This window comes from Trichoderma citrinoviride (genome assembly GCF_003025115.1).
Source record: "Trichoderma citrinoviride strain TUCIM 6016 unplaced genomic scaffold BBK36scaffold_8, whole genome shotgun sequence".
In the NCBI taxonomy this organism is placed as follows: Eukaryota; Fungi; Ascomycota; class Sordariomycetes; order Hypocreales; family Hypocreaceae; genus Trichoderma; species Trichoderma citrinoviride.
The window spans coordinates 1,617,062-1,644,040 of record NW_020194716.1 but is presented as its reverse complement, the minus strand read 5'-3'; the positions used below and the strand labels follow the sequence as shown (position 1 = coordinate 1,644,040).

The 26,979-nt window shown below is 56.0% G+C and overlaps 5 protein-coding genes across 5 annotated transcripts; 1 reads left to right on the top strand and 4 right to left on the bottom strand.

Annotated features, from left to right (window-relative positions):
* Nucleotides 1-3,492: 3,492 nt before the first annotated feature.
* BBK36DRAFT_1120693 (hypothetical protein) lies at nt 3,493-5,724 on the bottom strand (the record flags this gene model as incomplete). The annotated part of the gene is made up of 2 exons (XM_024890727.1): nt 3,493-4,254; nt 4,528-5,724. 2 exons carry the CDS (start codon nt 5,722-5,724, stop codon nt 3,493-3,495), a joined length of 1,959 nt encoding a protein of 652 aa, XP_024749347.1.
* Nucleotides 5,725-9,670: 3,946 nt separating this feature from the next.
* On the bottom strand, nt 9,671-11,164 carry BBK36DRAFT_1203494 (hypothetical protein; the record flags this gene model as incomplete). Its single annotated transcript, XM_024897269.1, has 2 exons — nt 9,671-9,712; nt 9,797-11,164. The coding sequence occupies 2 exons, from the start codon at nt 11,162-11,164 to the stop codon at nt 9,671-9,673; spliced, it is 1,410 nt and encodes a 469-aa protein (XP_024749346.1).
* Nucleotides 11,165-12,087: 923 nt separating this feature from the next.
* On the bottom strand, nt 12,088-15,022 carry BBK36DRAFT_1160141 (hypothetical protein; the record flags this gene model as incomplete). The annotated part of the gene is made up of 3 exons (XM_024894265.1): nt 12,088-13,800; nt 13,859-14,230; nt 14,312-15,022. The coding sequence occupies 3 exons, from the start codon at nt 15,020-15,022 to the stop codon at nt 12,088-12,090; spliced, it is 2,796 nt and encodes a 931-aa protein (XP_024749345.1).
* A 4,337-nt stretch (nt 15,023-19,359) lies between these two features.
* BBK36DRAFT_1164440 (ribosomal protein L14b/L23e) lies at nt 19,360-20,366 on the top strand (the record flags this gene model as incomplete). Its single annotated transcript, XM_024894645.1, has 4 exons — nt 19,360-19,373; nt 19,764-20,058; nt 20,197-20,274; nt 20,334-20,366. 4 exons carry the CDS (start codon nt 19,360-19,362, stop codon nt 20,364-20,366), a joined length of 420 nt encoding a protein of 139 aa, XP_024749344.1.
* A 2,242-nt stretch (nt 20,367-22,608) lies between these two features.
* On the bottom strand, nt 22,609-26,697 carry BBK36DRAFT_1121375 (hypothetical protein; the record flags this gene model as incomplete). Its single annotated transcript, XM_024890819.1, has 2 exons — nt 22,609-22,844; nt 22,905-26,697. 2 exons carry the CDS (start codon nt 26,695-26,697, stop codon nt 22,609-22,611), a joined length of 4,029 nt encoding a protein of 1,342 aa, XP_024749343.1.
* Between the last annotated feature and the right edge of the window lie 282 nt (nt 26,698-26,979).

Here is a 26,979-nt window from a genome sequence, read left to right as displayed (position 1 = left end):
ACGAGTTGTACATGGGGTTGACTGTGGCTGGATGTTTCTGGACCTCTTCCCCGCCTGTCCTTGGTTCTGTCCATCTCGCCCACCATTGCCACACCACCACACCCGCCATACCGACGCACATGCCCATATCCTTGCCCCCGGGAGATCCTCCAGACACGCGAGGCAGGGCTATCCTTGACCGTGAGGCGTGTGGATGCACATGATGTACGTACCCAGCCTTGCTGCAAGGCTTGACAACTCTGTGGGCTTCTTTGCGCCATGTCCACACCCCCCACACCCCTCAAATCTCATCTTGAGACTCGGTCCCAGCAGATGTCACTTCTGCGGACAAGGTATGTGGGTAAGTATGACAGCTTCGTCTTCTTTCCTCTTTGTTCACTGTTGGCGAGAGACGTCGAAACCCACCGTATCGGGTCTCTACTGCTTTCTCTGGTTATCTCTCCACCACGGAACAATGTCCCCATGAACACGTCTACGTACGTGCTCTGACGCTCCTGTATGTACACTATCATACATCATCTGTCTTCACCGACTCTTGCAGAGATCCTTGTTGGGACTTCGCCGGTGGCGTGTCGTCCCTAATCTCGGACTCCCATCGCGCTATCTCCTGCTCAAGCACAGCTACAGCTTTAAGCATAGCTAAGCTCTTCTAGTTCTATTAGCCAGGGGCAGGTTACGTTCTTGATCCGATGTCACAAGATGCCAGCTGACGCATGGGTGATGAAGCACTGCATGTCAAGCAAGTACCTTGATCCTGACCCATGCATGCTTCCCGCCGGAAGGAAAGCAGAAGAAGGGTTGAGACAGTATGTGCATTGTGTGTTTTGTGTTGTTGGTTCGTGACAGGAACTGACGCTAGGAAGATTTTTCTTTCTTGGTCGGAACTTGCCGGCTTGGGGAGGCAGAAGAGTTCTGTTTCTTTGCTTTTTTTTGCCCTTTTTGTCTCTTTTTTGCCCTGTTTCGTTCTGCCTGGAGCAAGATACTGGCTTGTGGCACTTTGTTGTTACGCAAAGATGATCACCACTTATACCTCGTGCGCCGGTTATGAAGCCTTGGGATACGATACTGGACAATGGAGAAGAAATAACAGAAACAACATGATAATTAAGCTATTTGGAAGATAACGAAAGAAAAATCTATAGAACCCAGAAGCAAGCAAACCTTGAGCAAACGAAACAAGAAAACACTATGGGTATGAAGGCAACTCAATCGAAACAGAAGCAAGTAGAAGCGGCCGTTGCCAAGAGCAAAGAAGGAAACAATAAAAAGAAGAACAAGGGGCAAAGAAACAAGCAGCAAAAATGAAGAACTGAAGAACATCGCTCCACATGAAAGACAAACCTTGGAAGACAAGAGGAAACTCGAACACGCCCAGTTGAACACAGAAAGGCCGGAAAAGCAAAACTATTATCCATCCATCGTCGGATCCAAATCCCGTTCACCGTGCCCTTTCCAATCATTGTCCATTGCATGAACAGCGCTCAATGTATTCCAAAGACAGAAAACTCATGAAGGCACCCTTTTTCTTGCCAGAGCCATAGCAGAAATAGAGAGAAAAATCATGGAAGCAAAACTCCAAGCAGAAAACAGACGGTCAGTCAAAAGACAACGAGAACCGGTGAGCAAAATAGACACCAAAAATCGAAGAGGATCCAGAAACTCCCCAGCCACCAAGATCCTAACTCTGAATTCCAAGAGTGTGGGAGCCAGATCCGAAGATCACCGCCCGCAAAACAGAGTCCAGCCAAAGCTTCTTCCTTGGCAAGAAGAAGAGAGAAAGGTACCGAGAGAGAGGAATTCTCTCTCTCCACGATTGATGGGGATCTCATCCACCCGCCACCCGCATCCATACATACACACCCCCTCCCATGACAAGGAGCAGGGTATGCGGCGGCGGCATCATGTCTCCAACTGACTGCAAAGAAAATGTATCCAGCAGTTGTCCCTTTGTTCGCCCGTTTAGGCAACTTCTTCTTTGCCCACTCTTAACACCGATCGGAGAAAGATAAAGAGACAAGGTAAGGGTTGAAGAGAGAGGATGGGGGCGTGCCCTTCTCCCATGTGCCCAGGATTCTTGCAGGCGACTGTTGGTTCGCCTGAGATGGTCATGGGCTGGGGGGGTCTTTGTGTGGTCTGCATGTATGCTGTACAAAGCAGGAGAGGCATCGGTAGAGTAATAGTGACGGTATCAGTACGTACATCGTCATCCTTGTCTATGACCTCTCTCTTCGCCTCTTGAGAATCGTCTGGTTCTCTTGTACGTATGCGTTTGCCCGTCCACGGACAATAAGCAGAGGCGTATGCATCAAACACCCAGAAATAGCAAATCAGGTCTCCCAGAGAGGTAGATAAGTGAGGGCGATAACCTCGGAGAGCACAAGAGACGACTGCTTGAAGCTTGATGCTTTGATGCTTTTGGTGCTTGCTTCTTGTGTCACCCAGGCAAGGCAGAAGCCACGTTGAGAAGACGCATGGGCCGGGCTTCACCTCCACGGGCCACTCCGTCGTACAAAGTACCCAAGTTCCCATCTTCTCTTCTTTCCGAGTGGGAATTTCGTTTGCAACAGCCAGTGGCTGGGCAAGTCTAGAACCTTGCGGTATCAAGATATGATCCATCTCGTAGCCAGAGAAGTACTGGCGGCGCGTTGTCTCCGGTGTTGTTGTTTGATACTTCGCCGCTGCTGTTGTTGTTGCTGTTAATCTGCTTGAAGTTTCTGGTAGTGGCGGTGTCTCTGCATCTCCTCCACCTGATAATGGATTGCGTGCTTTTTCATCGCTTCCAGTTATTGTTATCGCCGTTGACGTCGCTCATGCTGATGCCCGCCTTTATACAAGCAACTTGTCTGCGTGTACTGTACTCGCCAACCCCGTCTCGGGCCTTGTCCCCGTGAGGGAGGCTGCGTGTGTATGCCTGCGCGTGCATATGCAAGTTTGACATTGGCATGCGGGACGCGGTGAACAGCAGGGGCAGGGGACCAAAAGGAAGAGAGAGAGAAACGTGTGCGTGTGTGTAAGAGTGTGTGGGTGAGCCCAGACAGATTGAGAGAGGCAGAAGTGAGTGTGTGCGTGTGTGTGTGTGTTGTGTGTGTCTGTGTGGCCCGTCATATCGCATCGCCAATCGGAACGGCAGCCTGGGTGTGTAACACGGCCAACCGTCCAAGCGTGACGCTGTGTATGCCAAACTCTCTCTTCCGCCCCCCCGAGAACCGGCTCGGTTTTCCATCAGATGTGTATGTATGGCTGAGGGCAAAGGTTTGTTGGATCTTCTTTGGGCTGTAATGAACATGTATCTCTGTCTGTCTGTCTGTCTCTCTCTCCCTCTCTCTCTTTCCCCCCAAGAGGTAACAACGTAGCAAAGCACAGCCATGCAAAATCAGGGGAGAAGGGAGGTACCAAAGCCAAGCAGGCAGCAGAGCGATCAAGCAAGCAAGCAAGCAGCATTTTAACATGGTGCAAACAGTTCACGTCATGCCGCTGCTGCTGCTGCTTCCTTCATATGCCGTTAGGACTGGCCCAGCCGACCCTGGGCGTGCCCGTCAGGGCCTCGTACCGCCGCAGCTGGGCACCGATGTCGCCACTGGGGTCCTCGCCAGGGTAGTCCAGCTGGACCTGGACGTCTGCAATGCCGTACGGGAACGGCGGCGTGTACAGCGGCTCTTCCTGTTGGTGGTGGTGGTGGCCCATGTACGAAACAGAGATATCGCCGCCGCCGCCGTGGCTGCTGCTGCGCGGTCCCATCTGCAGGCCAAAGAGGTCCGAGGCTGCGTCTGCGGATCCAAAGTCGTGCCCGTGCGCCGCCATCGGGGCCTGGATCGCCGCCGGGTCGATCCGTGGGATGGCGATGGGCATGGAGTAGTAGCCGTCGGGCATGCTCGAGGGCGGCGGCGAGCCCAGGCCGCTCTCGATCAGCCGGTACTGGCGCCCGTCGGCCAGCGACAGCCCCTGGCCGTACAGATGGCTGCGGACCCGCGCGTTTCTGGCCGCGTGGCCGCCCTTCTGGCCCGACAGCGCCTTGATCGAGCTGCGTTGGCTGCCCCGGACAACGTCCCCGGCTGGCTGGCTGGTGCTGGCGCTGCGTCTGCTCGCGCGCCGCCCAGAGTTGCCCTTGCGGTATCTGGTCGTGCTCTGCACGCCCTTCCCAATGGCGGACTCGGCCAGACGCCATAAGTTGGTCCGCTTGGATTCGCCTGCCTTTTCTGCACACGTTGAGGGCTCCTGGCCATTGGCAAGCTTGCGATCGCATCTTTCGAAGGCCTGTAGCAGAAGAGGAGGGTCAGCATTTCCTCCTAAGTATGTATGTAGTACTAGATGATGTAGTGAAGGAAAAGAAAGGATTAGAAAAAAGCAATGAAAACTGAGGCTGGCTCATGCGGTGGCCCCACGACATGGGATCCTTGAAGCTGTTGTAAGACGAAGAGGGCCGAAAAAAAGGAAAGTGGACAAGAGAATCTTATCGTAGCAGTAACAGCAACGCCACAAAATCAAAACGTGCATAAAAAGGAGAACCCAGAGGAACTCAAGACTCACCCCGTTCATGCTCAAATTGTGCCGGATGCTGTTCTGCCACCCGCCCTTTTCGTTCTTGGCCTTGGTGGTGTTCTCCCGGAACCACTGGTAAATCTCCTGCAGGCTCATGGTGTAGTCCGGCGCGCTCATCAGCGCTCTGTAGATGAGCTTCGCGTACGGCTCGTCGGTCTTCTCGTCGTGGCCCACGGCGCTGCTCGTCGGGACGGGGTAGTCTGGGACGGTGATGACATCGACGGGGACGGAAACGGGGGCTAGGACTGGCTTGACCTCGTCCCCGATCGACTCCAGGAACTTTGCGCGCCCTCGGCGCTTCTCAGGCCTCATCCTCATTCTGGGAGTCACCCGAGACATCACAGGCGACCGCGGCATTCTACGCCTGAGCGCTTCAGATCCAAAATCCGGCAGACGAGCGGGCGGGGCAGTAGAGTATCTGACCATGGCATCAGAAGGCGTCACCGACATGCTCAGGCCAGCTGAGACGTCGGCGTCGGATCCCGCGCCAAAACCCGGCGTATAGGAGGTCGAAGAAGACATGTCTGGTTGGTGGTGCTGGGCCGGCAGTTCCTGCGCCGACATGGGGGTGCGGAGGCGGAAGAGCGTCTGATCGCCAGAGTTTCGTGGATCGAACAACGCCGTCGTCGTCGTCGTATTCGGAGGGTATCCAGATACAGATGCGGACGACCATCCACTGGGAGACGCGGGCGACGTGGTGTAATAGGGCAGACGGGCGCTCCCGCAGACGGGCGAGTCTTGGAATGAAATAGTACAGCTCTGGATGTCTCCCGGTCCAAGGGGAGGCGACGGCCAGATGTTTTGGCTTCTCGGCTGCTGATACGACGACAGGTACGGGCTCATATAGGCGCCGGCGGCGGCGGCGTCGCTGCAGCAGACTGGCGGCGACGACAGAATCCGTCTCCCGTGCTGGTCTTGCAGGTTCTGCGGTTGTTGTTGTTGCTGTTGTTGATGATGCCGTTGCTGTTCTTCTTGAGGGAGGGCGCAAGCTGTCGGAGGAAACGAGCATGTATCAGGTTGGTGATGCTGTTGCTGCCCCTGCTGCCCGAAATCAGATGGCAAAGTCGAAAGGGCCGCAGGTGAGCAGCACGCCATCAAGCACGATTGTTGCTCCGTCTGCTGCGGGTGTCGGAAATCCGTGTAGCTATCCACCGGAAGCTTCCTCTCCAGCATTTGCAACGCCATAGATGGGAACCGGCGGGAAGAGAGAGCCCTTTGAGTGTGTGATTCGAAACAAAGCAACAAGAGAGTTTCGTATCAAAGGATAGCAACAAAAAGGGGGGGCGGCGGTTAAAGCCTTGTGCTTGCTCCAAAGGGAACTTCTTTTTTGTCGAAAACAACAAAAGCCGATAATGGGAGAAGGAGAAAGAAGAAAGGAGGACAAAAAGAGAGAAGAGAAGAGATAGTCTCTCCAATGTCGTAACAGCGCCGTCAGGGAAAACGGGAAAATGGGGGAAAGGGCCGTTGAACCCAAGCAGTATGTGTAAGTGGAGGCGGGCCAAAGTGTCACAAGAAGGACAGCATGGGACACCCGAAGCTATGGGAAGTTATGGCAAGGGAAAACAAGAAGCAGCCGACGGGATGACAGTGATGAGCAGACGAAAAAGATACAACAGGAGGATGAGGTTGTATAAGTCCGCTGCTTGTTCCGCGTTTGAACAAAGAGTAGGAGGAGATTGGGATAAACGGCTGTCTTGGCTTGTTGAAGTGGTTGGTTCCCCGGCCTTGTCTGGGGAGAGTGAAGCTATTTATTCGTCCATCAAGCAAAACAACAGCAGCAGCACGCAGCGTAGAGAGGCGGCGTTCCTGACGATAGAGGTCCTGCAGCCCCCGGTTCCCATGGGGTAGACCGTAGAAGGGGCCCTGCTCGCCGCTCTTCTGCCCGCGACCAGGGTCCAAGATGCTAAAAATTCCCGGACCAGATCCTCATCCCAGATCGGCTCTCCCGGGGGGGGTGAGTCCAGTCTTCTGCATCGTACACCATGGGACACTAGTGACATGAGGGTGCCTGCTCAAACCTTGCCCCCCCTCCCCCCTCTGTGGGTACCTCTGATAGTAGTGTGTGTGTATGTGCACAGGTGCATGTGCAGGAGGAGAGGACCGCGGGAGTGGGGGAGTGGACGAGAGAGGTCTGTGAGGGAGTGGGAGATAGACAGACGGAGAGAAGAGATGTAAGAGAGGGCAGAGGAAGGTAGACGGGCAGAGCTTGGGGAGAGCAAATTGTGTAAGTAAAGCTCCCAGAATAGACATCATATGCCGGTCCCGTGAACAAAGACATACCTCCCAGTACGTCTCCCCACGCGGACGAGGAACAATCATTCTTTGCTATCCCGCCCCAGACCACACCAGCCAAGCCAGACCAACCATCATCGAGAGCTGGCCCTGTCAACAAGCAAAGCTCAGCGTTTCTTCGTGTCACTCACCACACATCACTTACACGCACACACCCCCCTCGTCCACCCAAACAGAAGGCAATACCGTCAATACACGTAAGGGAAAAGATGAAAAAGGGCTCTGGTCTGGCAGGTTTCTCGATTGGGCCATCGGTACACCATCTCTTGCCGTCCCTCTGATTTCTATAGCTACTTTTTTCGAAGCAGCCACCGGTTACACTCTGAGTAACGTGGGCAAAGGCTCGTTGAAACAGGTGCCGGGTGGCCGTTAGATATGTAGGAGATATGGACCGGCCGGCAGAGCTTAGGCGATGGGACTTGTGCGACGGGGGAGAAGCCAAGGCCGGCCCACGAGGTAGGCAGGGTGGAAGAGAGAGAAACACAGAGAGAGAGGCGGAGGGGAGAGAGGGTCAGCGTGTGAGCGGTAGAGCCACAGAGGAGTCGGAGAGCACCAGAAAGAGCAAATCGGCGACCACGGGTTCCTCGCCGGCAGTGAATCATCAGGAGCCCACCAGGCTGGCTAATGCCGCCGTCGCTGCCACCTCCGTCGCTGCGACTGCAATCGCCCAGGCCCCATTCCATGCCATGGCCATGGGCCTTGTCTCTTCGAGAGATACGAGACGCGTCGGGACGGGGTCTCCACCAGGGGGGACGGTCTACTCGGGGGCACGGATAACCTCTGGCGAGAGCGCCTCTTGCCTGTGCCATCTCGCCGTCACGATTGGTCTATATACGAACGATGGGAATGGGAGGAGGGGGGTGGAAGGCAAGGGAAGGAAACGCGTTGCCATTCATGCAGCTGTACGTAGCTCCTCCTCCCCCGGCGGGATGCTACTTGCACCTGAACAGCTTTTGCCTCGAGTCGGCTCTCGCCCGTGTTTCCTATTGGCAGCAGGACATGGGGAGGGAAGAGGGGAGATGGCAGGGTGAGGGGGGGCCGGAGGGTAGCAGTTGATCCTAGACGGCTTGCTGCATCTTCCGCGGCGCTGGTGAGGCCAGATGCGATGGGATTCCCGCTGAACCACCGTAATTCGTGGCCCTACATCGACCCACGGGCACCAGCAGCAGCACCAAGGCAGGGGTCAGGCCATGGAGGGGAGGAGGGGGGCCCCAAGCCAAGAACAAAGGAAGCCAAAGAGAAGCTTCCACGCCCAATGTTCATCCCGTCCACAGAATAATCTGCATGGTCCAAGGGTCGCGGGAGCCGGCTCAGCACCTTAGGGGAGCGAGAGGCTGCGTTTCCGGAGGCTCGTGCCATGAGACAATTGCGGACGACAAAAAGTAGGCATTAAGCGAACTCAGCCGTGGGGTTGCCATGAGGGAATAAAAGAATGTTTGATTGCTTTCCCATATCCATCCCGTTTCGCATAGATTCTTGGTTGCGTGTCGAATAGTAGCCTCTGCAGCCTCTCCTCCTCTTGGTCAGGCCATGAGGGAACACGCCCTGCATAACTCGCATACGCACAACTCACGCGATTCCCGTCCGGCAGTCCTTCCTCCAAACCACCTATCTGTCTCTCTGTCCCTCTCTCTCCCCCCCTCGTCTTTATACCACCTCTTCCTCAGCCCGTCTCATGCCAGCCAGCGGATCTTAATTTGATTGTCGCACCCCGAAAGGAAGCGTCAGCCGATTCTTCTAGAACGTCCGGCAAGCAGCATCATGGGATCGAGAGGCGCTCATCCTCCAATCTGTCCGACACATCAAGCCCCAGCCCCTGCCGGGGATCACCGGGCTTCTCCAGAGAAAGGATGCTGGTGAACCCTTCGCGAAGCATTCTAGCCTCTTCCCCGAAACGGAATCTCAGCCACGACCCATCTTTTCTCGTCCATAGGCGTACAACGAGCAGCAGAAATGTGAGCGTGTAGCGTGTGTGTGCCAATTGTCCTCGATCAGCGGCCAGGATCTCGAGTGTTGAACATCGGTCCAGTGATCGCCGAGAGGGTGGACTGTGCACAATCATGTGTGAAGTGCCATGCACGAAGGTTCAGCCAAAGCCAGCAGAAGCCCGTCCATGGATGCGAATAGCCTTGCCGTTCCTTGTTTTTGTTTATTAGCCCTTGAAAGTATTGATTATCCTGCAGCTCGCTCTACCTGTCTCAAGTTTCTAGCCCTGTTTCCTCTTCTGCAGTGGGTCGAGGGACCGGTGTTGTCATTTCCTTCGTACGGTGTACTCATTCTCGTTTCGTCCTCTTGTCCAATTTCGCTCATCTCTCGTTGCTTTTTGTGATCGCGGTGGCAAGGTACGCCAGATAAATCCATATCGCTGAGGTCATAGACAAACCCTCTTGTCCGTGGGGGAGAAAGAAAAGAAAAGAAAAGAAAAGTATATGTTATAGACGAGCGCGAAGAGATGGTGCGCCATGCAGCTGTCGCTCGTCCAGCCAGTCGCTGGTCTATTTCCTGTAAAAGATCTGCATAATCCGGGTTAGCAATTGCCTTGTTTTCTGCACTTTTGACTCTTGTTCTCTCCTATTCCGCCTCAGAGACTGCGCCGTCTTTCTTCGTTTCTCTTTCTCTCTTCCTCTCTTGCTTACCTTTTTGAACTGAAAGTGTAGCTGCAATATGCCCTATCAGAGGTTACAGCGTTAGCTCGACAGGGTCCAGGATGCTAAGGCAAGGGAAGCACTAGGGCAAGACAAGGGGGGGAAACGTATCCGGCCAACAGAACCGCGCGTGTGGCGCGGCTGTCTGGGAACCGGGTGGGCATCCTTCTCAGTGGCGCTCGCAGGATTGCGGTTCAGACCACACACACACCCAGAGGACCCAGGCCCTGACCAGGCTTTGGAGCCCGTGGCCAAGGATAGTCAAGTGGGCAGGGAAAGCAAACCGGGTAATTGGAAACAAGAATAGAGAGCAATCGTACCTTGTCAAATGAGCTTTTGAAGCCACGCTCTTTCTTAGCGCTATAGTCCCATTCGCGATCAACGATGCGGAACGCAATGTCTTCGTACGGAGGGCCCGCGATGAAGCGGATCAGGCATGTGTCGACCTCGCCGGCGGCTGCAAACGACTCGCCCCGCCGCCTGCCGTGCTCGCGGATGATCTTGAAGGTGGGCGCCTTGGTCTTGTCCACCAGGTCCGGGTAGAAGATGTTGAACTTGTATCCCTGCACGACCTTGGGCGGCGGGTTGTCGTGGTCATAGTGCGTCTGGTTGTACTTGTTCCACTCGTAGCCCATCTGCACGCGGTTGAAGTACCGTGGCTTGCGAGGCGTATACTTGTCCGTCCACTGCGGGGGCTTGGAGCCGCCGGGCAGGGCCTCTTCAGCCGCAAAGACCTCCTCGTTTTCAGAGATTCCGCGGGCCGCTTCTCTGTCGTAGAGGGCCATTGTGGCCTGGGAGTCATCCTCGTTCCCGGTTTCGCCATCCAATTTGTTTGTGGGCGCCAAGCCGCCGGACACACCGCTGCTTCTCGCCGCGTCCGCTGCCGTGGATGTCGTCGTCGTCGTCGTCGTCGAGCGTGGTGCGCGTTGTGCGAGCCGTTCCTTCTTCTTCGCCTCAATCTCCTCCCCTATGCGGGCCAGCGTCGCCTTGGCCTTCCACACTCTGAGGCTCCGCAGCAGCTGCTCCCAGTAGTCGGTGTCAATGTCCTCGTTGGACCGCAGCTTGGCCTTGATCTGCTGCTCCAGCGTCTCAAGCTGCTCGTACGTCTTGGGCGCCAGGATCTTGTCAATGTCTTCCGCGACGCTGCTGACGACCCTCCCCTCGTGGCCCTGCGGGTCGAGCTTGGCCCTGCGATCCGCGCACAGCGTCCGCAGCGCCTCCCAGTACCGCCGGTTCCGCGGGTCCGTCTCCAGCACGTGGTACGACACAATGTTGGAGTCGAGCTCCGAGATCTGCGCGGCGGTCGTCAGGCCCTCGATGACCTTGGTGGGCGCGTCCACCTGGATCTCGTCGTCGGCCTCCTCGTCGTCAAAGGGGTCGCGGTCCTCGTCGACGAAGCGCAGGTTGAAGGCCAGCACGTCGATGGGCTTCGCGCGACCCTCGCGCACGCGGATGTCGGCCTTCTTCTTGGCCTGCTTCAGCACGAACTTGTCCTCATCGGCCACGAATTGGCGCGACTGCTCGTCCTGGCTGAGATACCGGGCGGCATTGCGGGCGGTCGTCGACGGTCCTGGTTTGCTGGGCTTGGACACGCGCGAGTTCGAGTCGGAGCGCGGCGCCGTGGGATCTCGACGGCTCGACGGTGAGCCGCGAGGCTCTGCGAGCATGGCTCGTCTTCCGGGATCCATTGATTGTGTTTGTGATGCGTCGTGAGAGTGTTTGTGGTGATGGTGTCGCGGGAGAGAGTGAAGAAGCTGCTAGAATCGGTGGTTGGTTCGCGATCTCCAGCCTTGTCGTTAGTCGCTCGGTATTTACTGCCCCGATAAGCTTTTTTAGTCCCGGTCCGCTAAAAAAAGATCACGACAAGGCCTTGACGTTGCTCCAGTCGATCCCTAGAGCCTCCCGCCAATTCCTACCATTCTCGGTAGCGTCACATGACAGCACGCAACTTATCACAGCCACTTACCCTAGACGACAGACTGTTATAGGAGGTTTTCCTTTGGTGTTTTGTTGGTCAAGATGCCTTAAGAAAGCGTCTAGCCGTCAGCAAAAGTCGAGTACTGAGTGAAGTGATGAAGAACGCGCAGTTTCCGGGGTAGAAGCTCCGTACATGGTTGGGTCTGTCTGTTTGTTGTCATAATAGACTGATCACACTGGTAGATTCCCGTGGGGTTGACACAGGATTGAGGACAACCTCAAAGTATTGCCGGTAATGTCTTTGCAGGATGAGTACTTTGCCCTAATAAGAGGCGAGACGCTTTGTGCTGAGTATTTGGGACGTTGGCAGAAGAGGTGTACCAGTATCAATTCGTGGAACACCAAGTAAAAACACCAAGAGGCAAGCCATACTTAGCATCATAATCAGGTAGTACTCATACAGACATATCTAATTCCCATGACATAAAGAATAAAGTAAACGCCCCATTTACCCAAGGGTATCGTGAGATAATGATTCCCACAGCTTTCCCCAGTTTCTCCCCTATATATATATCGGTAGATTGATTGCTTCCCCCTCAACCAATGGTTCGGTACGCATACATGGTGACACAGCGTCGGAACAAACCTCAAGTTCGTGACATCTGCCAAATCGTACACATAGACTTCCTTCACCTTACCATCCCGGTTTCGGCTGCCCGCCATCCATCAGGCCGCGGACGCTCTGGCTCCAGTCCTGCCAGTTAAAGTCAGCCCCCAGCATCTCCGCATCTTCCAGGTCAAACTTCTGGTTGGTCGACGCAAAGGACTCGGGCCAGAGATAGGGCGGAACGTGATGCTCCTCCTTGGATTGCTGCTGGTTTGGTGGCATCATCATCGGCTGCTGTCCGAGCACGCTGTCCTGGCCCTGCTGCCTCCCGTCCATGGCCATGGCCTGGCCCTCCCCTAATCCCACGGTCCAGAGCTCGGCCATGGGGACGCTGGATTGCGCCATGAAGTCATCCATGTACTCCATGGTGACGTTGGAGATGTCCATGGGTATCTGGTTTCCCCCACTGACTTGTGGCTGGAGCTGCGGCTGTTGGTAGGGTTGTCCAGCACCGGCAGCTACCTGCTGAGACGGTGGGTGAGCCTCTTTGGATACGGGAGGCGCCACTGGTCCTTGTTGTATGCCGGGAGCTGGGATGGCCTGTTCCAGATTGACCATCGCCCTCCATCGGTCTCTGACCTGCTGCATCCTGGCCTCGGCGCCCGGAATGGGATCGAATCGCGCCTGGGCTGCCTTGATCCTCTCCGCGAGATCCAGGCGCTTGGCCTCTTCAGGGTTGGCCCTGAGGCGTGCCACCTCTAATTCTTGGTATCTTTTAGCTCTGATGAAGAGTTTGCGCAGCGGGAGGAACACAGAGGCATGGTCGGCTCTCTTCATGTTCTCCGCAAGGTCCTTGTCATAGCCGACGACGGCTTCCCAGCCGCGCTGGACCAGCGCCGACCAAGGACGGCGGCACGTCTCAACCAGGATGTAAGCAATCGCGTGCCAATTTGTATATGTCCTGAACAGCCATCGGTACTGCTTGCCTCTGGGGTCCAGGTTCAGTTTGTGGTTGTATTCGACGATTTCGATCGAGGCAATGTATATCCGTTCTCGAACCTCCGCCGTAAGCGCCGTATCCGTGCCCGGGAAGAGCATCGGCTGGTATATGATGAGACACATCTTGGCCATGATGATGCGGGATATCATGGCTGCAACCCAGTACAGCGCGTCAACGTCCTCGTCCATGTGCTGGAGAAACTTGTCTTCGATCCTCTTGTAGAATTCGACCAGGAGCCGCTCCTTTTCAGCGAGTCCGTCGGTTTCGCCCTTGCCAGACGAGTTCTTATTATTCGCCGCCTCATGTAAGCGTCGCGACATGGAGCAGACTTCAAACCGGACCAGGGTGATGGTCGTGTCCGACTTTCCTTCTCTTGCAGCTGGGTATTGGGTGCCCGTGGGTGTAATGTCGGTGTCGTTGATGCTGGTGGGCAGCTGGGTGTCGAAATCGCCCTCTGACACAACCAAGTCGGTGCCCATCTCTTCCGAAGAGCGAAAGTCGAGAGTCAGGATGGCCCACCAAAGGCGCCGCCTCTGCTCTGTTTCATAGGGAGACAGCCCGAAGTGGGTTCCATCACGGTGAATACCCAGTCCTTGGGCAATGCGAACCACGAGGGCCGTGAGAGACCAAGAGAAGCGAGACTCGTCGTGCCGCCTAACGACGAGGAGGAACAGCACGAACGCCTGGACGACGGTGATGTCTGCGGTGTTTAGAAAGTTGGCCTTCGCGAGCGACTGCTCTACGGCGAACCGGAATTGAGCAAGGCATTCCTCTTTGCCAGTGTTGAAGTTGGTTTGGACCTGGCGGTGTTAGCAAAGTCTTGAAAGAAACTCTATATCCAGGCATGGGAGCACCTACATCAGCCTCGTCGAGCGTTACAACCGCGGCAAAGTATACCGCAAACACCAGACACTCGTTACCATGGCTCAGCTTTTCGGGATTTCGCCGAGCTTCCCGCAGTATACCTTCCATGGTTGGGACATGGAGGATTTTGAGTAACGGATCTACGTTTTCCAGATAGACGGACCAGAGAAACGTGCCGTGAGACGGCAGAGGATGGCATTTCTGCAGGTTGACATCAATTGATCGATATCCCAGGATGAAGCCATGGTGGTCATAGACGGAGCTGCTGGCGGTGAAGGGTGAGTCAATGGGCGGCGATTCTTCAAACTCAGAGTCGTCGGCGTCTTCATCGGTAAGCTTTTGCGTTTCCTCTCGGATGGCATCCAGCTGAGTGAGGAGATGTGAAAGTCAGTACATGAGTCGCAACCACGCGGGCCAAGAGGGGGGCACGGGAAGAGGGGGCCGTACCTCGTCGTTCAGCCTGGACCAGAACCCACTGCTCACATAGCGAGACGTGCCCTTGTTATCATTCAAGACCAATCGTCCCAACTGCTTCCGGCTCTCCCTCATCATTGGCGATTCGCTCCCATCTCCGGCACTGTGGCCGTCGCCGTGGTCCGCAAGCCCCGAGGTCATTGCGCTCAAGCTGGAGGATTTGGCTCGCTGCGTCGACGGAGATCCATCATTGGAAGGCGAGGCCCCGGCGGACGAGACCCTGGCGCCCGTCTCAATCTCGATCTGGCCGCTCAGCTCCTCGACGATGCCCTCGAGCTTCTTGAGCCGCTTGACCAGCTCGACCTCGCGCTGGCTCGTGGCCTTGGGGGGGGCGTTGGGGTCTTTAGGCCGGTGCTGGCGAGGCGCGCGGCCGGGCGCGGGGAAGACGCAGGGGATGAGGGCGCGGCGGCAGTTGGAGCAGGGCATCTGCTTGTCGCACCGCACCTTGCGCCGGCGGCAGGTGACGCAGGATCGCGGGTTGAGCAGCGGCGTGCCCGCATCGCCGGGGGCCATGACGGGGCCGTAGTGGGCATCGGGCCCCGTCGTCTGGTAGATGGTGACGTTGCTCGGGTGGTGCGGCGACGAGACGCTGTGCTCGGCCATGGCGTGCGCGTGCTGGTGCTGCTGGTGCTGCGGCGGCGTCGCGGAGGAGGCAGAGGCGCTGAAGTCGAAATGTGCCGCCATTCCCGGCCAGTCTCTCTCACAACCTAAGTCTTTCCCACCTCACTTCTTCCTGCGGTGTCTCCCCTCCGTCGCTTCGTCTCAGGCGCTGCCGTGTCGCTCGAAAGGCGCGCCGAGGGCAGTCGATGACCTCACAGCAGGCGGCGAGATTTCAATGCGGCGACTAGCAACAAAGTAATGACGCAGGATTTCGGGGTCAGGTAGTCGAAGACGGCCGGCGGTCTGCTTCATCCGCGGAACGCACTCGAGGGGGGGTCCTGAGTCGCATCAATGCTGCGGCAGCTCCGGCGTTGCGACTGACTCGAGCGCCGGGCCAGAACGGACAGCAGCAGAGCAGTTGCGGGTGCGAAGATGATTCAAGGCTCAATTCCGGTGGCTCTCGATAGGGAGTTCGATAAGGGAAAGGGACTGGACGGTGATTTGTAGGGAACGGAGACGGAGACCGAGCTGCTGCTGCTGCTTGCAGGTGGGGGGTAGGAGAGGCAGCACGCAGATTGGCAGACGGGCAGCACAACGGGGGACCGTGACAGGGCCGGGACTATGACAGGACCAGGGAACCTCTCGATGCCTCAAGCCACAGGCCGGGGCGGGCTAGAGCTGGCCTGTGGAGCTGGCGGGCTGGGGGGGTCAACTGTGGCATTGCCTGAAGCGGGCGGCTGGTTCGACGTTATTTGCCCTTGGATGCCCAGAGACCGTCCGTCTGAGCCGGAGGGCTTCGTTCACATGGGCCGCTGCAGATGGTATGACGGTGCACGGCGTCGGGTCTTGTGTCTGGTGTAGGCGCCGCCTAAACGCCTGTATGCTGCACCGCCACAGCTGCTGGGCATGAGCATGAGCTTGAGCACGAGCACGACGAAATCGACAGCATGAAGATCCATCGCTAGTACTAGCCTTACCTGAACGGTAGTACCCATGCAGTATTCCGTGACAAAACCTCAACCGCTGCTGCTATGCATTTCGACGATCCCAAGCCCTTTGCGCTGTCGACGAGGGACCAACAGCTGCCGAGCTAGGCAGGTGGTGAGGCCGGCAAAATGACCACCACCGCTTCCTGCTCGGCTTGGCGGCTCCTCCTGTAGACACTGCATGCGACTATACAGATCAATCTCCTATCTCTATAGTAGTAGGTTATAGTAGCAGACAAAAGTCCAGCAGAGGATGATGGGCTTGAAAAATTTGCAATTCTCGCGGAGGAATAGTAATACATAGTACCGACACTACCCCTTAGGTTGCAGGCTTATCAGACGCAGTTTGCAGCATCAGCCCCCACATGAGGTTGGTTCTAGGTCCGTGGATACGACATGGGAAAGGGTTCATCATCGTCGCGCAAATCAGACGCCCAGCTAGTGTATCTGTTTGGCGTTCCCATCTGAGATGTGACCTTTCAAGTTGACAGCTGCCCACCCACCGGCACACGGCGATGTTCAGCCCTTGTTCCTACCAGGGAGCAGCAAAGTGGCTGGCAGGCGAGCGTGTTGGCACTGTGACAGGGGATGGAACGAACACTCGATCCTTCGTTCAGGCTTGAGATCTCCTCCTCCTGATGGCCGACACAAGCTGGCTCGACACGCACATACAACCAAGGCAGAACCAACATCTGCAATTTCCCTCTGTGAATCATGACGAGCAATTCCGGCGTTGAAACCATCTCCTAGTGCGCTGCGTATTACCTTAGGTTCAAGTGCTAGTTGAGATGCAAACTGTCACTCTTCTGGATCTCAGGCGGCTAGGGTAGTATATCCGTTGTATATTTCCGTGCAGCGCCAACCCAGACGCTACCGCTCGGGTACCGCAAGCTCTAGCACATACTTTTCGGACCCGACTTCATGTTGTCAGCATTGCCAGCCAACAAGTAATAAGAGAAGACGCCCCGTCTGTTGCCTCTTCCGTCATCGACATGCCGCATGTCGTCTTTATCCGATGCAGACATGAATTTGTAAAAGGCAGATAGTGGTCAATGTCGTACACGATGTCGCTGTGCTTGGTGGGACCAGCCTGTTTATAGTATGCAAAGGTAAGGAGCAGCACTGCAGCACAAGAATGCTACCACTTCGGCTGCTTTCTGAGCCCAAGGCCCCGGATCCATTGAGCCCATCTTCTGCAGATAACATTGGATTGCCACTCTTCAGGACACGCAGAATCACCCCGCACGTGGTGTGGGGGATTGGCGAATCAACAAGCATCAAGACATGCTTGTCTGCGTGTTGCTGCACGGAACCAACGCCGCCCAGGCTTGTGGTTGGCACAATTGCTGCGAGAATCGCCTCTTGAGACCGGGCAGATGGACTGTCTTCCTCCCTGTGTGTGTGTCTCCTCTGGCCCCCATTTGAGGTCCAGCAGAGCGGTCGCTTTTAGCGCAGGGCAAGACACCGTTGGGTCGCATTTGCCCACACGCACCATCACGAGGAGGAGAGGTCGCACACATATGGAGAGAGCTCAGTGTTGGTACCTGGCCTGACTTCTCCTGCTTGGGACCTGGAATAGCCGATTAGCGGGAACGCGATCCCATCAGACATTGCCGCCAAGTTCTTTGGCCTACTAGTGGTAATATCAGATACCCGAATCAAGTTCGTATTCTTCGCATGCCGGATCCATTCCAGATTGCTTCGACTTCCGGCGGAGATGGGCAAACGTCGGGCATATGTGCTTCTGTGCTGCAATTCGTTGCCTCCTCAGACGCTGGAGCGCATTCAGGCGCTTACCGCGCACTCCATGCATGCGTGGTTGCATGCAGTCTCACCGTCGGTTCGAGTATCCAGCCGTGATGCTCGAGCGTCGACAACGAGAGGGCATCGTGGCCAATGGAGGTTGGGGGCCGTCAGTGGCCAGCGCTGGTCGTCCGACTCTCAGGAGGACGGACATGTCTAGCGTCCTTGACCGATATGACCTCATTCGATGCATTCGATGCACACCGCATGCAGATGGACAACATCGACAACAACTCGCAGGTCGAGACGTCTCACTCATTGGCCCCTGGCAAACGGTTAATATAAGGATTACAGACGTTGTGCCTCCTTTCAGTGAGAGTGAGACACGACCACGTGCCGTGGTCAACTTGGGAGGTCACTGAACCTGTTCTTGTCGCACAAGCAGAGCCGCAAGCTGAGATGTGTTGCGGTATCATTGGCGATTCCGGCCATACACTACGAGGCATGTTGTAGAGCTTCGAGCCTGATGAAGAGCATGATGGTTGGGACAGCAATGAGGCTGAAGGGACTTCTAGTTGATAGCCAGGTTGGCCATCCATGAGCTGATGGGTGCAAAGGAAAGCAGGGGATATAAGAAGATGCTGCTGCCCCAGTTGTGATTGATGAGACTTTGTGGTTCTTCACTGATAAACAGCCTCGGCTTTCATTGTGAACATTCTCACTCGTCCGAATCACACAATATTAGCAACAACGCCTCAAACATGCCCGCTGGAGAAGAGAGAGAGGGGTCGTAAGTGCCTGGTAGTCGGCGATGGAGGCGTGTTCCTTGTGTTAATGTGTCAGCAGCTCAGCGTTGACAAAATATGTCAACGACTTCGAGGGCGACATCGCCTGCAGACTCGTCACGATCGCTCACGAGGATGTGAAGGAAATGAATAAACTCGACACTCAAATGACGAATGGCGAGGCCCCAGCAGCTGAGGCGAACGACTCGCCCGTCTCGGAAGCCGAGAAGAACTGGGACTGATGCCCATGGAAATGCTGAGCCGTTACTGTTTGGCTGAGCTGGATGGAATATGGTTGCAAGTGGTGGCTCTTTGGCTGAGTTGGATATCTGGACATGTCTTCCTGCCTTTTCTGTCCCTTATGCGAGTATTTCCAATGCGAGTTCTCTGATCAAGCAAGTCGGTGTTGGATCGTTTCTGATACCTTAGCCGTGGTCCTGAGACATTGCTCACATCTCATGTTCGCAGTATTGGTCCATTGTTCCTTTCCGTGTGATTCCAGATGCAAGATTGCCGAGTCCAGAGTAGCAGCGGTCGTACACACATGCGTCTCGTTAAGAGCATCACCAATCACCTCCCTCACCACAGCTCGTCAATATGACTGATCGTGATGCCCAACGCGAAAATGCTGTGAAAACGCACCAGAACGAAAAAGAGCGGGGCCGTGGTTTTCTTTAGCCCCGGCCCCCGCTGCCGCCAATCACAGCCCAGGAACCAAGACCTCCTCCGCCAGCCCGCCCGATAAGCGCTATCTTCACGTGCACCACACAAACTCGCTTCTCGTAGGGTTTCTCACCCCCACAGATTGCATGAGGAAAATTTGGCCCTGAAAAGCTTCAGCTTCACGACGGCAATCCGCGACTTTGGCACGTTTCCCACGAATTAACGCCCCAACCCTTCAGACACAATGGCCAAGCAATCGTAAGTTGCTCTTAATCTGTGACAACAACGTTCTTCACGTCTTTGTGTCTCTTGATTTCCTCGACGAGATGAATGCAATACTGGGAGAAAGCATGCCGGGCAAGAGGAGGATGGACAAAGTGGACGAGCGACGACTTGAGCCTCTATAACGCCGACGAACGATGCTGCTCGAATTTTTCACGCCAAGCGACTCAACGCCAGATTCCATCTTGGAGACAATTGCGGCAAACCGACCGACCTCGAAATCTCGAAACGGAGCAACCTCTGGCCACGCTTATGCCGACACCAGTATTCATGAATCTCGCCGGGGAATTGCAAAAGACAGCCGGAGAACCGCGCAGGACAAACGTATCGAGAGACTCCGTGGACTGACCAAGCGTGTGACTGCAGTCGTGGTGCCCCCGGTGGCAAGCTCAAGATGACCCTGGGTCTCCCCGTCGGTGCCGTCATGAACTGCGCCGACAACTCGGGTGCCCGCAACCTGTACATCATCTCCGTCAAGGGTATCGGTGCCCGCCTGAACCGCCTGCCCGCCGGCGGTGTCGGCGACATGGTCATGGCCACCGTCAAGAAGGGAAAGCCTGAGCTGCGAAAGAAGGTCCACCCCGCCGTCATTGTCCGACAGTCCAAGCCCTGGAAGCGATTCGACGGTGTTTTCCTGTACTTTGAGGACAACGCTGGTGTTGTATGTTTCCCCCCATCTTTTCCTGGCGTCTGGTCATGAAATGGCTCCGAGTCCCGTTTCGAGACTTGGGATGTTCTTCAAGACCAAATCCAACACGTCACGACATGAGCAGAGGAACTAATTCGATGCGTGTTACAGATCGTCAACCCCAAGGGTGAGATGAAGGGCTCCGCTATCACCGGACCCGTCGGCAAGGAGGCTGCTGAGCTGTGGCCCGTAAGTCTTGACAGACCAGCTCCTCGCATTGAAAGATCCATGCTAACACACGTGTCCAGCGTATTGCCAGCAACTCCGGTGTCGTCATGTAAGAGGTTTTTCACAAAGGGAGGAAGAAGGGAGTTATTTTTTATATCAAGAGAGGAAGAAAAGAAACACCAATGACCAAGTCCCTCGATGCGAACTTATAGAAGCGTGGAAACTCTTCTTCTTTTCCACCTTCCCACCCCCTTCTCCCCCCACCTATTTTTCTTTTCTGATTTCTTTGTTCGCACGGGAGAAGATGGGAGGGGGGAGAAAAGGGAAGAAAAAAAGCGGGAAAGTAAAGTCGCTGGATTTCGGCAGGCTCTTGCATTTCGGTTTGCGGCGTGTAAGGATGATTCAATATCAGGTATCGCATCAAACGGACAAAGACAAAAAAATCCTTAAGTCGGGTGTCTCTTGATGATGTGAAACTGTTGTGATGCTGTTGCGTCGATACGCTGCCGTGTTTCTGATGCAGACGGAGACATGAATCCCTGAGACATGCTGTGGATAATCGAATTAGATGTCATGAGCGTTTCTCTGTCAACACTTTATCGATGGTCGAGACATCTGTTCCTACCTATTTGTTAGCTAAGCCATTGACTGACTCGCGCTCCGTCGTGAGAGCCTCAAGCCCAGCACCTCGAACGTCTACCCTGCACTATAAGGAAGAAACACAGCATCCGTACTAAATCCAATACATAAGCACCTTAACAACGGAATAAATCCAGAAAATGAATGCCTCTTATTCAAGTTTCCTCCAGTCTACTCATTGGTCCTCATGAGAGATCACAACGATCTAGATGCTACCATTTCTCTCAAGCCCACTCTATACCTCATACTACCTTACTCCTAAGAGCCCTACTTCCGGCTACCCACATTACCTGTGTATGATACTGCGCCAAACATCCCATTGCCAAGCATGTCCTACTACAAAGGGTCACTTCACGAAGTCTTATGAGAAAATTGTGCAAAATCTGCCAACTTTTATTGTCCCTTAGGCACTACCCTAGTATTCAACAACGAACCCTCAAAGTCAAATCGAAAAGAAAAAGCAAGTGTATTACCTCCGCCCTACCCCCGAGACCACCAAACCAGCCAGCCGGCTCAAAACTCACCAGAGTGATAAAAACAAAAACAAGAAACCTGATAAAAAAAGCGAATCGAATAAGTACAACAGAATCAAAATCCGCAATCGCGAAAAGGAGAAGAAAACAAGGCCTCAAAGGGTATAAAGAGTAGGAAAAGGGAGAAAAAAGAGGTCGAAGATGAAGCAAGCAGGTTCTTCTGCATCCAGCCCAGCCCTGCTGTCACAAAAATAGATACCTGACCTGTATCTTCGCTCTCCTCCTTTCATTTTCATCCCTATCCATCCATATCCCTCGAATAACCTGCCATTCATTGTTTCGTAGTCGTTCGTTGGCTCGTCGTCTCAAAGAAGTGCTTTTGTTTTGTTTGTACAAAATGCAAAAGGGGGAATCCGCAGTGAACCTCCTGTATTCTCTTCCTAGATGCAGCGAGGAGAAAGGGAAAGCCGGCTAGCAGGGAAAACGACAAAGGTGGAAAAGAGAAGATGACAACCTCCCTAGAGTAGCGTCGCTCGAGGAAGTCGACGATGAGGGAAAAAGGTAAAACGACACAAAAAAACCGAGTTCCGAGTTCCAATTTGGACAAGGAAAAAACAGTAGGGTAAAAAAAAGCAGATATTCCTCCTGTATAGCCGCGGCTCTCAACGAGGCCAACCAACGCCGGAGGGACCAACCGGCTGTATGCTCTTTCAAAAAGAGGCTGGTCCGAATGCCAATGCCAATCCGGTAAACAAAAGTCGGGAAAAGCTGGAAAAACAAGAAACGGGGAGGGCCAAAAGTCGAAGACCCTTATAACCGATGTCCAATATACATCGTGTTCAATCGCCTCGATATCTCTCAAACGCAGACCGGGCAACTGTGGCGTCCTATATGGAAGCGATCCAGTGCCTCTCGGTGTAATTTTTTTTTGTGTTTTTTCTGTTTTCTTTTTTGTGCGCGCTCAACGTATGTGCTCCGAGTGACTCGTGCAAGTCGTCTTTGCCAGTTGTGTGGACTGCGCAAAGCAGACAGACTCCTGTCGTCCAAGTATGGTACATGAATCGGCAATTGAGAGATATAAAACCACCGTTTCCAAACCGGAAAACCGGGCAATAAAAATCTTACAGTCGAAAGCCTGCTGTAGATGCAAAAGAGAAAGGCCCTCTCTTGGGCTCTCTCGAGACCCGCCCTATGTCGGGGGGAGGGTGCTCTGTTGTGTGTGTTGATGCGAGTTGGGGTATCTCTAAGAGGGAGGGAACGGGTATCCCATTCCGGGAATCTGCGGCTGAGGCTGCTGGGGAGCAAAGGCCGGAGGCATCTCCGTCTGCTCGACCGGCTCCTTCTTGGCCGCCTTCACCTTGGGCTTCGGAGCGATCAGTCCAACCCTCTGCTCAGCCGCTGCCTGGGCGGCTTTTTTCGCAGCGAGGGTCGCCTTTCGCTTCTCGACAGCACCAGCCATGTTGCCGTTGGCCCATCGACCTAGGACGAAGTTTGTTAGCGGGTTGAGGCACGGGGGGGAGAGGGGAACATGATACTCACTCTTCATAGACGCGGACATCTTCTCCGACTTGGTCATGGACTTGTAGTCCTTCTGGGGCTCCTCACCCTCCTCGCCGGTGGGCGGCACCGATGCCGACGGCGTTGCTTTGCGGCTGGCGGGCGTCTGTCGGACAACCTTGATCTTCTGGATCTTACGGCCATTGACCCCGAGAGCGGCGTCGGCCTCGACGGGCTCTGGGGCAGCAAGTTCGTCCTCAATGGTAGGCACGGGAGTGGGAGTGTATGCTTGAGCGGGAGCAGCAGGGGCGGCGTTGGTGCGCTTGTTCCTCTTCTTGGCGGGAGGAGGCTGCGCGGTGGCCTCCTCGCTCTCCTCGGGCTCGTCGCGGAATCGCTTCTGGCGCTTAGGGCGGAACGAATACGACGACTCGGCAGTGTGCACACTAGACTCAGAATTGGCTGTCGAAGGTCGCGAATCGCCATTGTCCGTGATGGCCGAAGATGGCTCGCTGATGTTCTTGCCCTTGGGGATCTTGAGGGTAAGCATGCGCTTCCGCGGCTGCTGCGGCTTCTCCTCTTCCTGCTGCGGCTCCTCCTCGACGGAGGGGAAGGGCACCGGCTCGTCGTCGTACTTGACGGGCTGCTTGGCGCGCGACTTGCGGCCCGACTTGGATGGGGTCTGCACGGCGGCGGCGGCCTCCTCAATGGCAGGGGCAGCCACGAGCTCCTCGACGATGCTGGGGACGACAGCCGCCTTGGCGCGGGTCGCGCGGTTGCGTCTTCGCTTGGTATCGCTAGTCGCCTCTTCCTCTGAGGCGACGGGCTCACCGTTGAAGACGGCGGCGGCGTTGGCCTGGCCGTCGTCGTTGTCGCCGTTGGCGGTCCTGCGTCGGCGAGGCCTGGAAGCTGGCACGGGCGTCGCGGCGCGGCTGACGTCCTGGGTGGCCGGGTCGAACAGCTGGACGGGCTTGCGCTGCCTCTTGCCGGTGACCTCGTCCGCCTCGGTGGCCTTGGCCGTGGGCTTGGGCTGGTTGCGCAGCGAACGGCCGCGCGTCATGATGCCCGCCTGCTGGGTCTCGGGATTCTGGCGGCCAATCTTGGAGGGGTGCGGATCATACTCGAAACCGTAAGAGGCGGCCATGATCTTGTCCTGGGCTTGGAGGTAGCGCGTCTCATTCATGCCTTCTTTGTCCTTGGCCTTGTAGCCCTTGGGGAAAAACTCGGGCTCCTCCCAGCTGATGCCCTGCTGGTTCAGGTTGCGTGTCCGGTTCTCATACTTGATGTCTGCCGCGCGCCGGCGCAGTGAGTTTTCGTAGTCATCGACCTCTTGGCCGAGGCAATTCCACTCGTCTTGCCAGTGGGCCATGGCGGTGGTGATGACGTGCAGAGCCTGCCTGAGCTCTTCCGTTGGCATGGTCTCATAGTTTTTGATGAGGTCGAGGAACTCTTGGGGGTTCCTGACTCTGCGGTAGCGGTATGAGCGGCTACGCTCGGGCGTTTCTTCAGAGACGTCCACTTCGTCACCGTCCTCTCCGCCGGCGGCGGGAGAGTTGTAAGCGGTGGGATCCATTGAGTCGGGAACGGGTGATCCTCGCAATGGGGTGTTGAGGGCGTTAGTAGGAGCTCCAGTGCCAGCGTCGGCAACGTCGTCGTTGTCCTCGGCAACTGGCTCCAAGTCATCGGCAGCCGGGTCCTCGTTGGCGACGGCCTCGTCTTCTTGAGGCGCCTTCTTCTCGGGGTACCAGACCCATTCACCTTCAATGTAAGGGGTGAGATGGCTCCATTTACCAGTAGGAATGTAATCACCCGGCAATGCATCTTGCTCGGAGACGGCTGGCGATGCTCGGCTTGTGGCATCCGCCTCCAAGTCTTGAGTCTGGTCATCTGCCAATGACTGAGTAGTGGCGGCGGCGACCTCTTCGCCCTCGGGCTGTGGGATAAGATGGTCGGCGCACTTTGTGTCGGCGCTTGTCGACTGCGAGGCTTCCATGACGGCCGAGTCAAAACCAGACGTGGTGGGTGACGCTGGAGAGCTGGCGACGGTGACGGAGATGGCTACGGCGGGCACAGGGCTGGAGGCCTTGGAGTCTTGCTCCGGAGACTGCTCCTGTTTGTCGATGGACATGTCTGGTGCAGGTGTATGGGGTTGATCTTGATCTTGATCTCGATCTTGTGGTTCTTGGGGTTGAGGATGAGGCTGGGCCTGAGGTTGATATTGAGGTTGAGGGTGCTGCGCCAATGGGGCAGACACGGTAAACAAGTGAGCCGCAGCCGAAGGATAGTATGGCTGCTCCTGAGCAGAAGCAGAAACAGAGGCGGATGCAGCAGGCTGAGGGAGCAATTGAGCCCCGGACTCAGACTGCGGCCGAGGCTGGGCAGGCGTCTCGCTGTCCTGCGGCTCAACTGTGCGGCCCTGGAGAATTTCCTTTTCGGGAAGTTGGAGAGACGGCTCGAGAGGTGCAGCGGCTTCAGCGCGGGTGTCTTTGTCATCAACAGCGGCTGTTACAGGCGTGTAAGCGTCGTCTTTTGCGGCAGCTTGCGATGCGGGAAGCGGCGATGAAGGCAGCGATGGAGGATGCAGAGAGAGAGATGATGAAGACTGCACAGCTTCCTCAGCGGCCTGCGGGTTGTCGGTGCCATTGTTTATATGTGTGCTGGGCTCTGCCTCTGCCTTTTGTTGTGCTAGCGAGTCGTCGCCCTGAACTGTATCGTCCAAAGCAGCAAAGGGCCCAAAAGTGGCGTCGCGGGCTTGCGATTTGAGTTGTGGCTGGGCAGGAGGGTTTGAGGCTGGTGCGGTTGTGGTGAGGTGTGGCGCGTGCGCGGACACGGACGGCGGGTGAGCGTCTGCGGGTGAGTGAGGCGTGGGTGAGGGTGAGGGTGAGGGTGAGGGTGAGGGTGAGTGAGGCTTGAGGCTGCCGCTGGCCGTGGCGGCTGCCATGCTGGTGGAATCCAACATAGACGAAGATGAGGCTGGCTCTTGAGCGTCGTCGTGATGCTGCTGCTGCTGCTGTTCGGCGAGGCCGGCAAGAGTCGTGCTGTCATGCTGCTCAGACGCTGGCTGGACGGGTGTAGATTTTTGTGGGCCGGCCGCCAGAGACAGAGACAGGTCTGCAGACGAGGCATCCGAGGGCGAGCTGTCCGGGCCTGCAAACGCCGTCACGCCGACCTCAATGGTGTCCTGGACGTCCTTTTCGTCGTCGTCGACGTCGTCCTTGTAGGCCTTGGCCTCGAGCAGCTTGCGGGCGGACGAGCGGCGCCGGCTCGAGGGCGTGTCAGCGTCCACGGAGACGCCTCGCCGCTTGGGGCTGGGCCCGTAGAGATCCTCAGAGTCGTAGTTGGAGCCCTCCGTGGTCCGTCGCTTCTTGCCGTTGCGAGAGGCTGCAGCAGACGCCGCTGCCGCTGCCGAGGCTGAGGCGGACGCAGCGTTGGCCGCAAAGTCACCGTCGTCGTCAATCTGCTCCAGGGTGTAGTCGACACGCGCGCGTTTGCGCAGGCTGTGACCGCCCTTTTTGGGGCTGTCGTTTTCAAAGTCACCGTCGTCGGCCACGGCGTAGTCGTCCATGGTCTTGGACCACTTCCTCAGCGTCGACGGCCGGACAGGGCCTGGCGTGGAAAAGGTAAAGGCAGGCTGAAGGGATTTGTTGGCGCGCCGTGCGGTTGTGGGAGTGTTAGTGGCATGCGCCATGATGGGACTGGCCGACGACTGATGGCGCTCCAGGGAGGCGTCCGACGCCGACGCAGACGCAGCAGAGGCCGATGCAGTCGCGGACGGAGGAGACGAAGAGGCTCCCTGGGGCTTGCGGCGGCTGTTTGTTGCGCGGCGAGCGCGGTCCATGATGCTGGTGAGGAAAACAGGATTGAGTGTGTGAGTGGTTAAGGGGTGTGTAAGAGAATAACAGGCAGTGCAGGGAAGATGTCATCCGCGAGGCCGAAATGAACGAGGCGAAGGCCGCAGACGAAGAGGAAGTTGCGAGAGAAAAAAAAGCAGAGAGGGAAAACGTTGAACGAGAGAAGAAACAGATGTTGCAAGTGAAGACGTCTGGGGGGCAAATGGTGACGGCCGCCTTGGCTGGAGTTTTGGCTTCTGGGTATAAAATGTGAGGGAAACCAAGCGTGA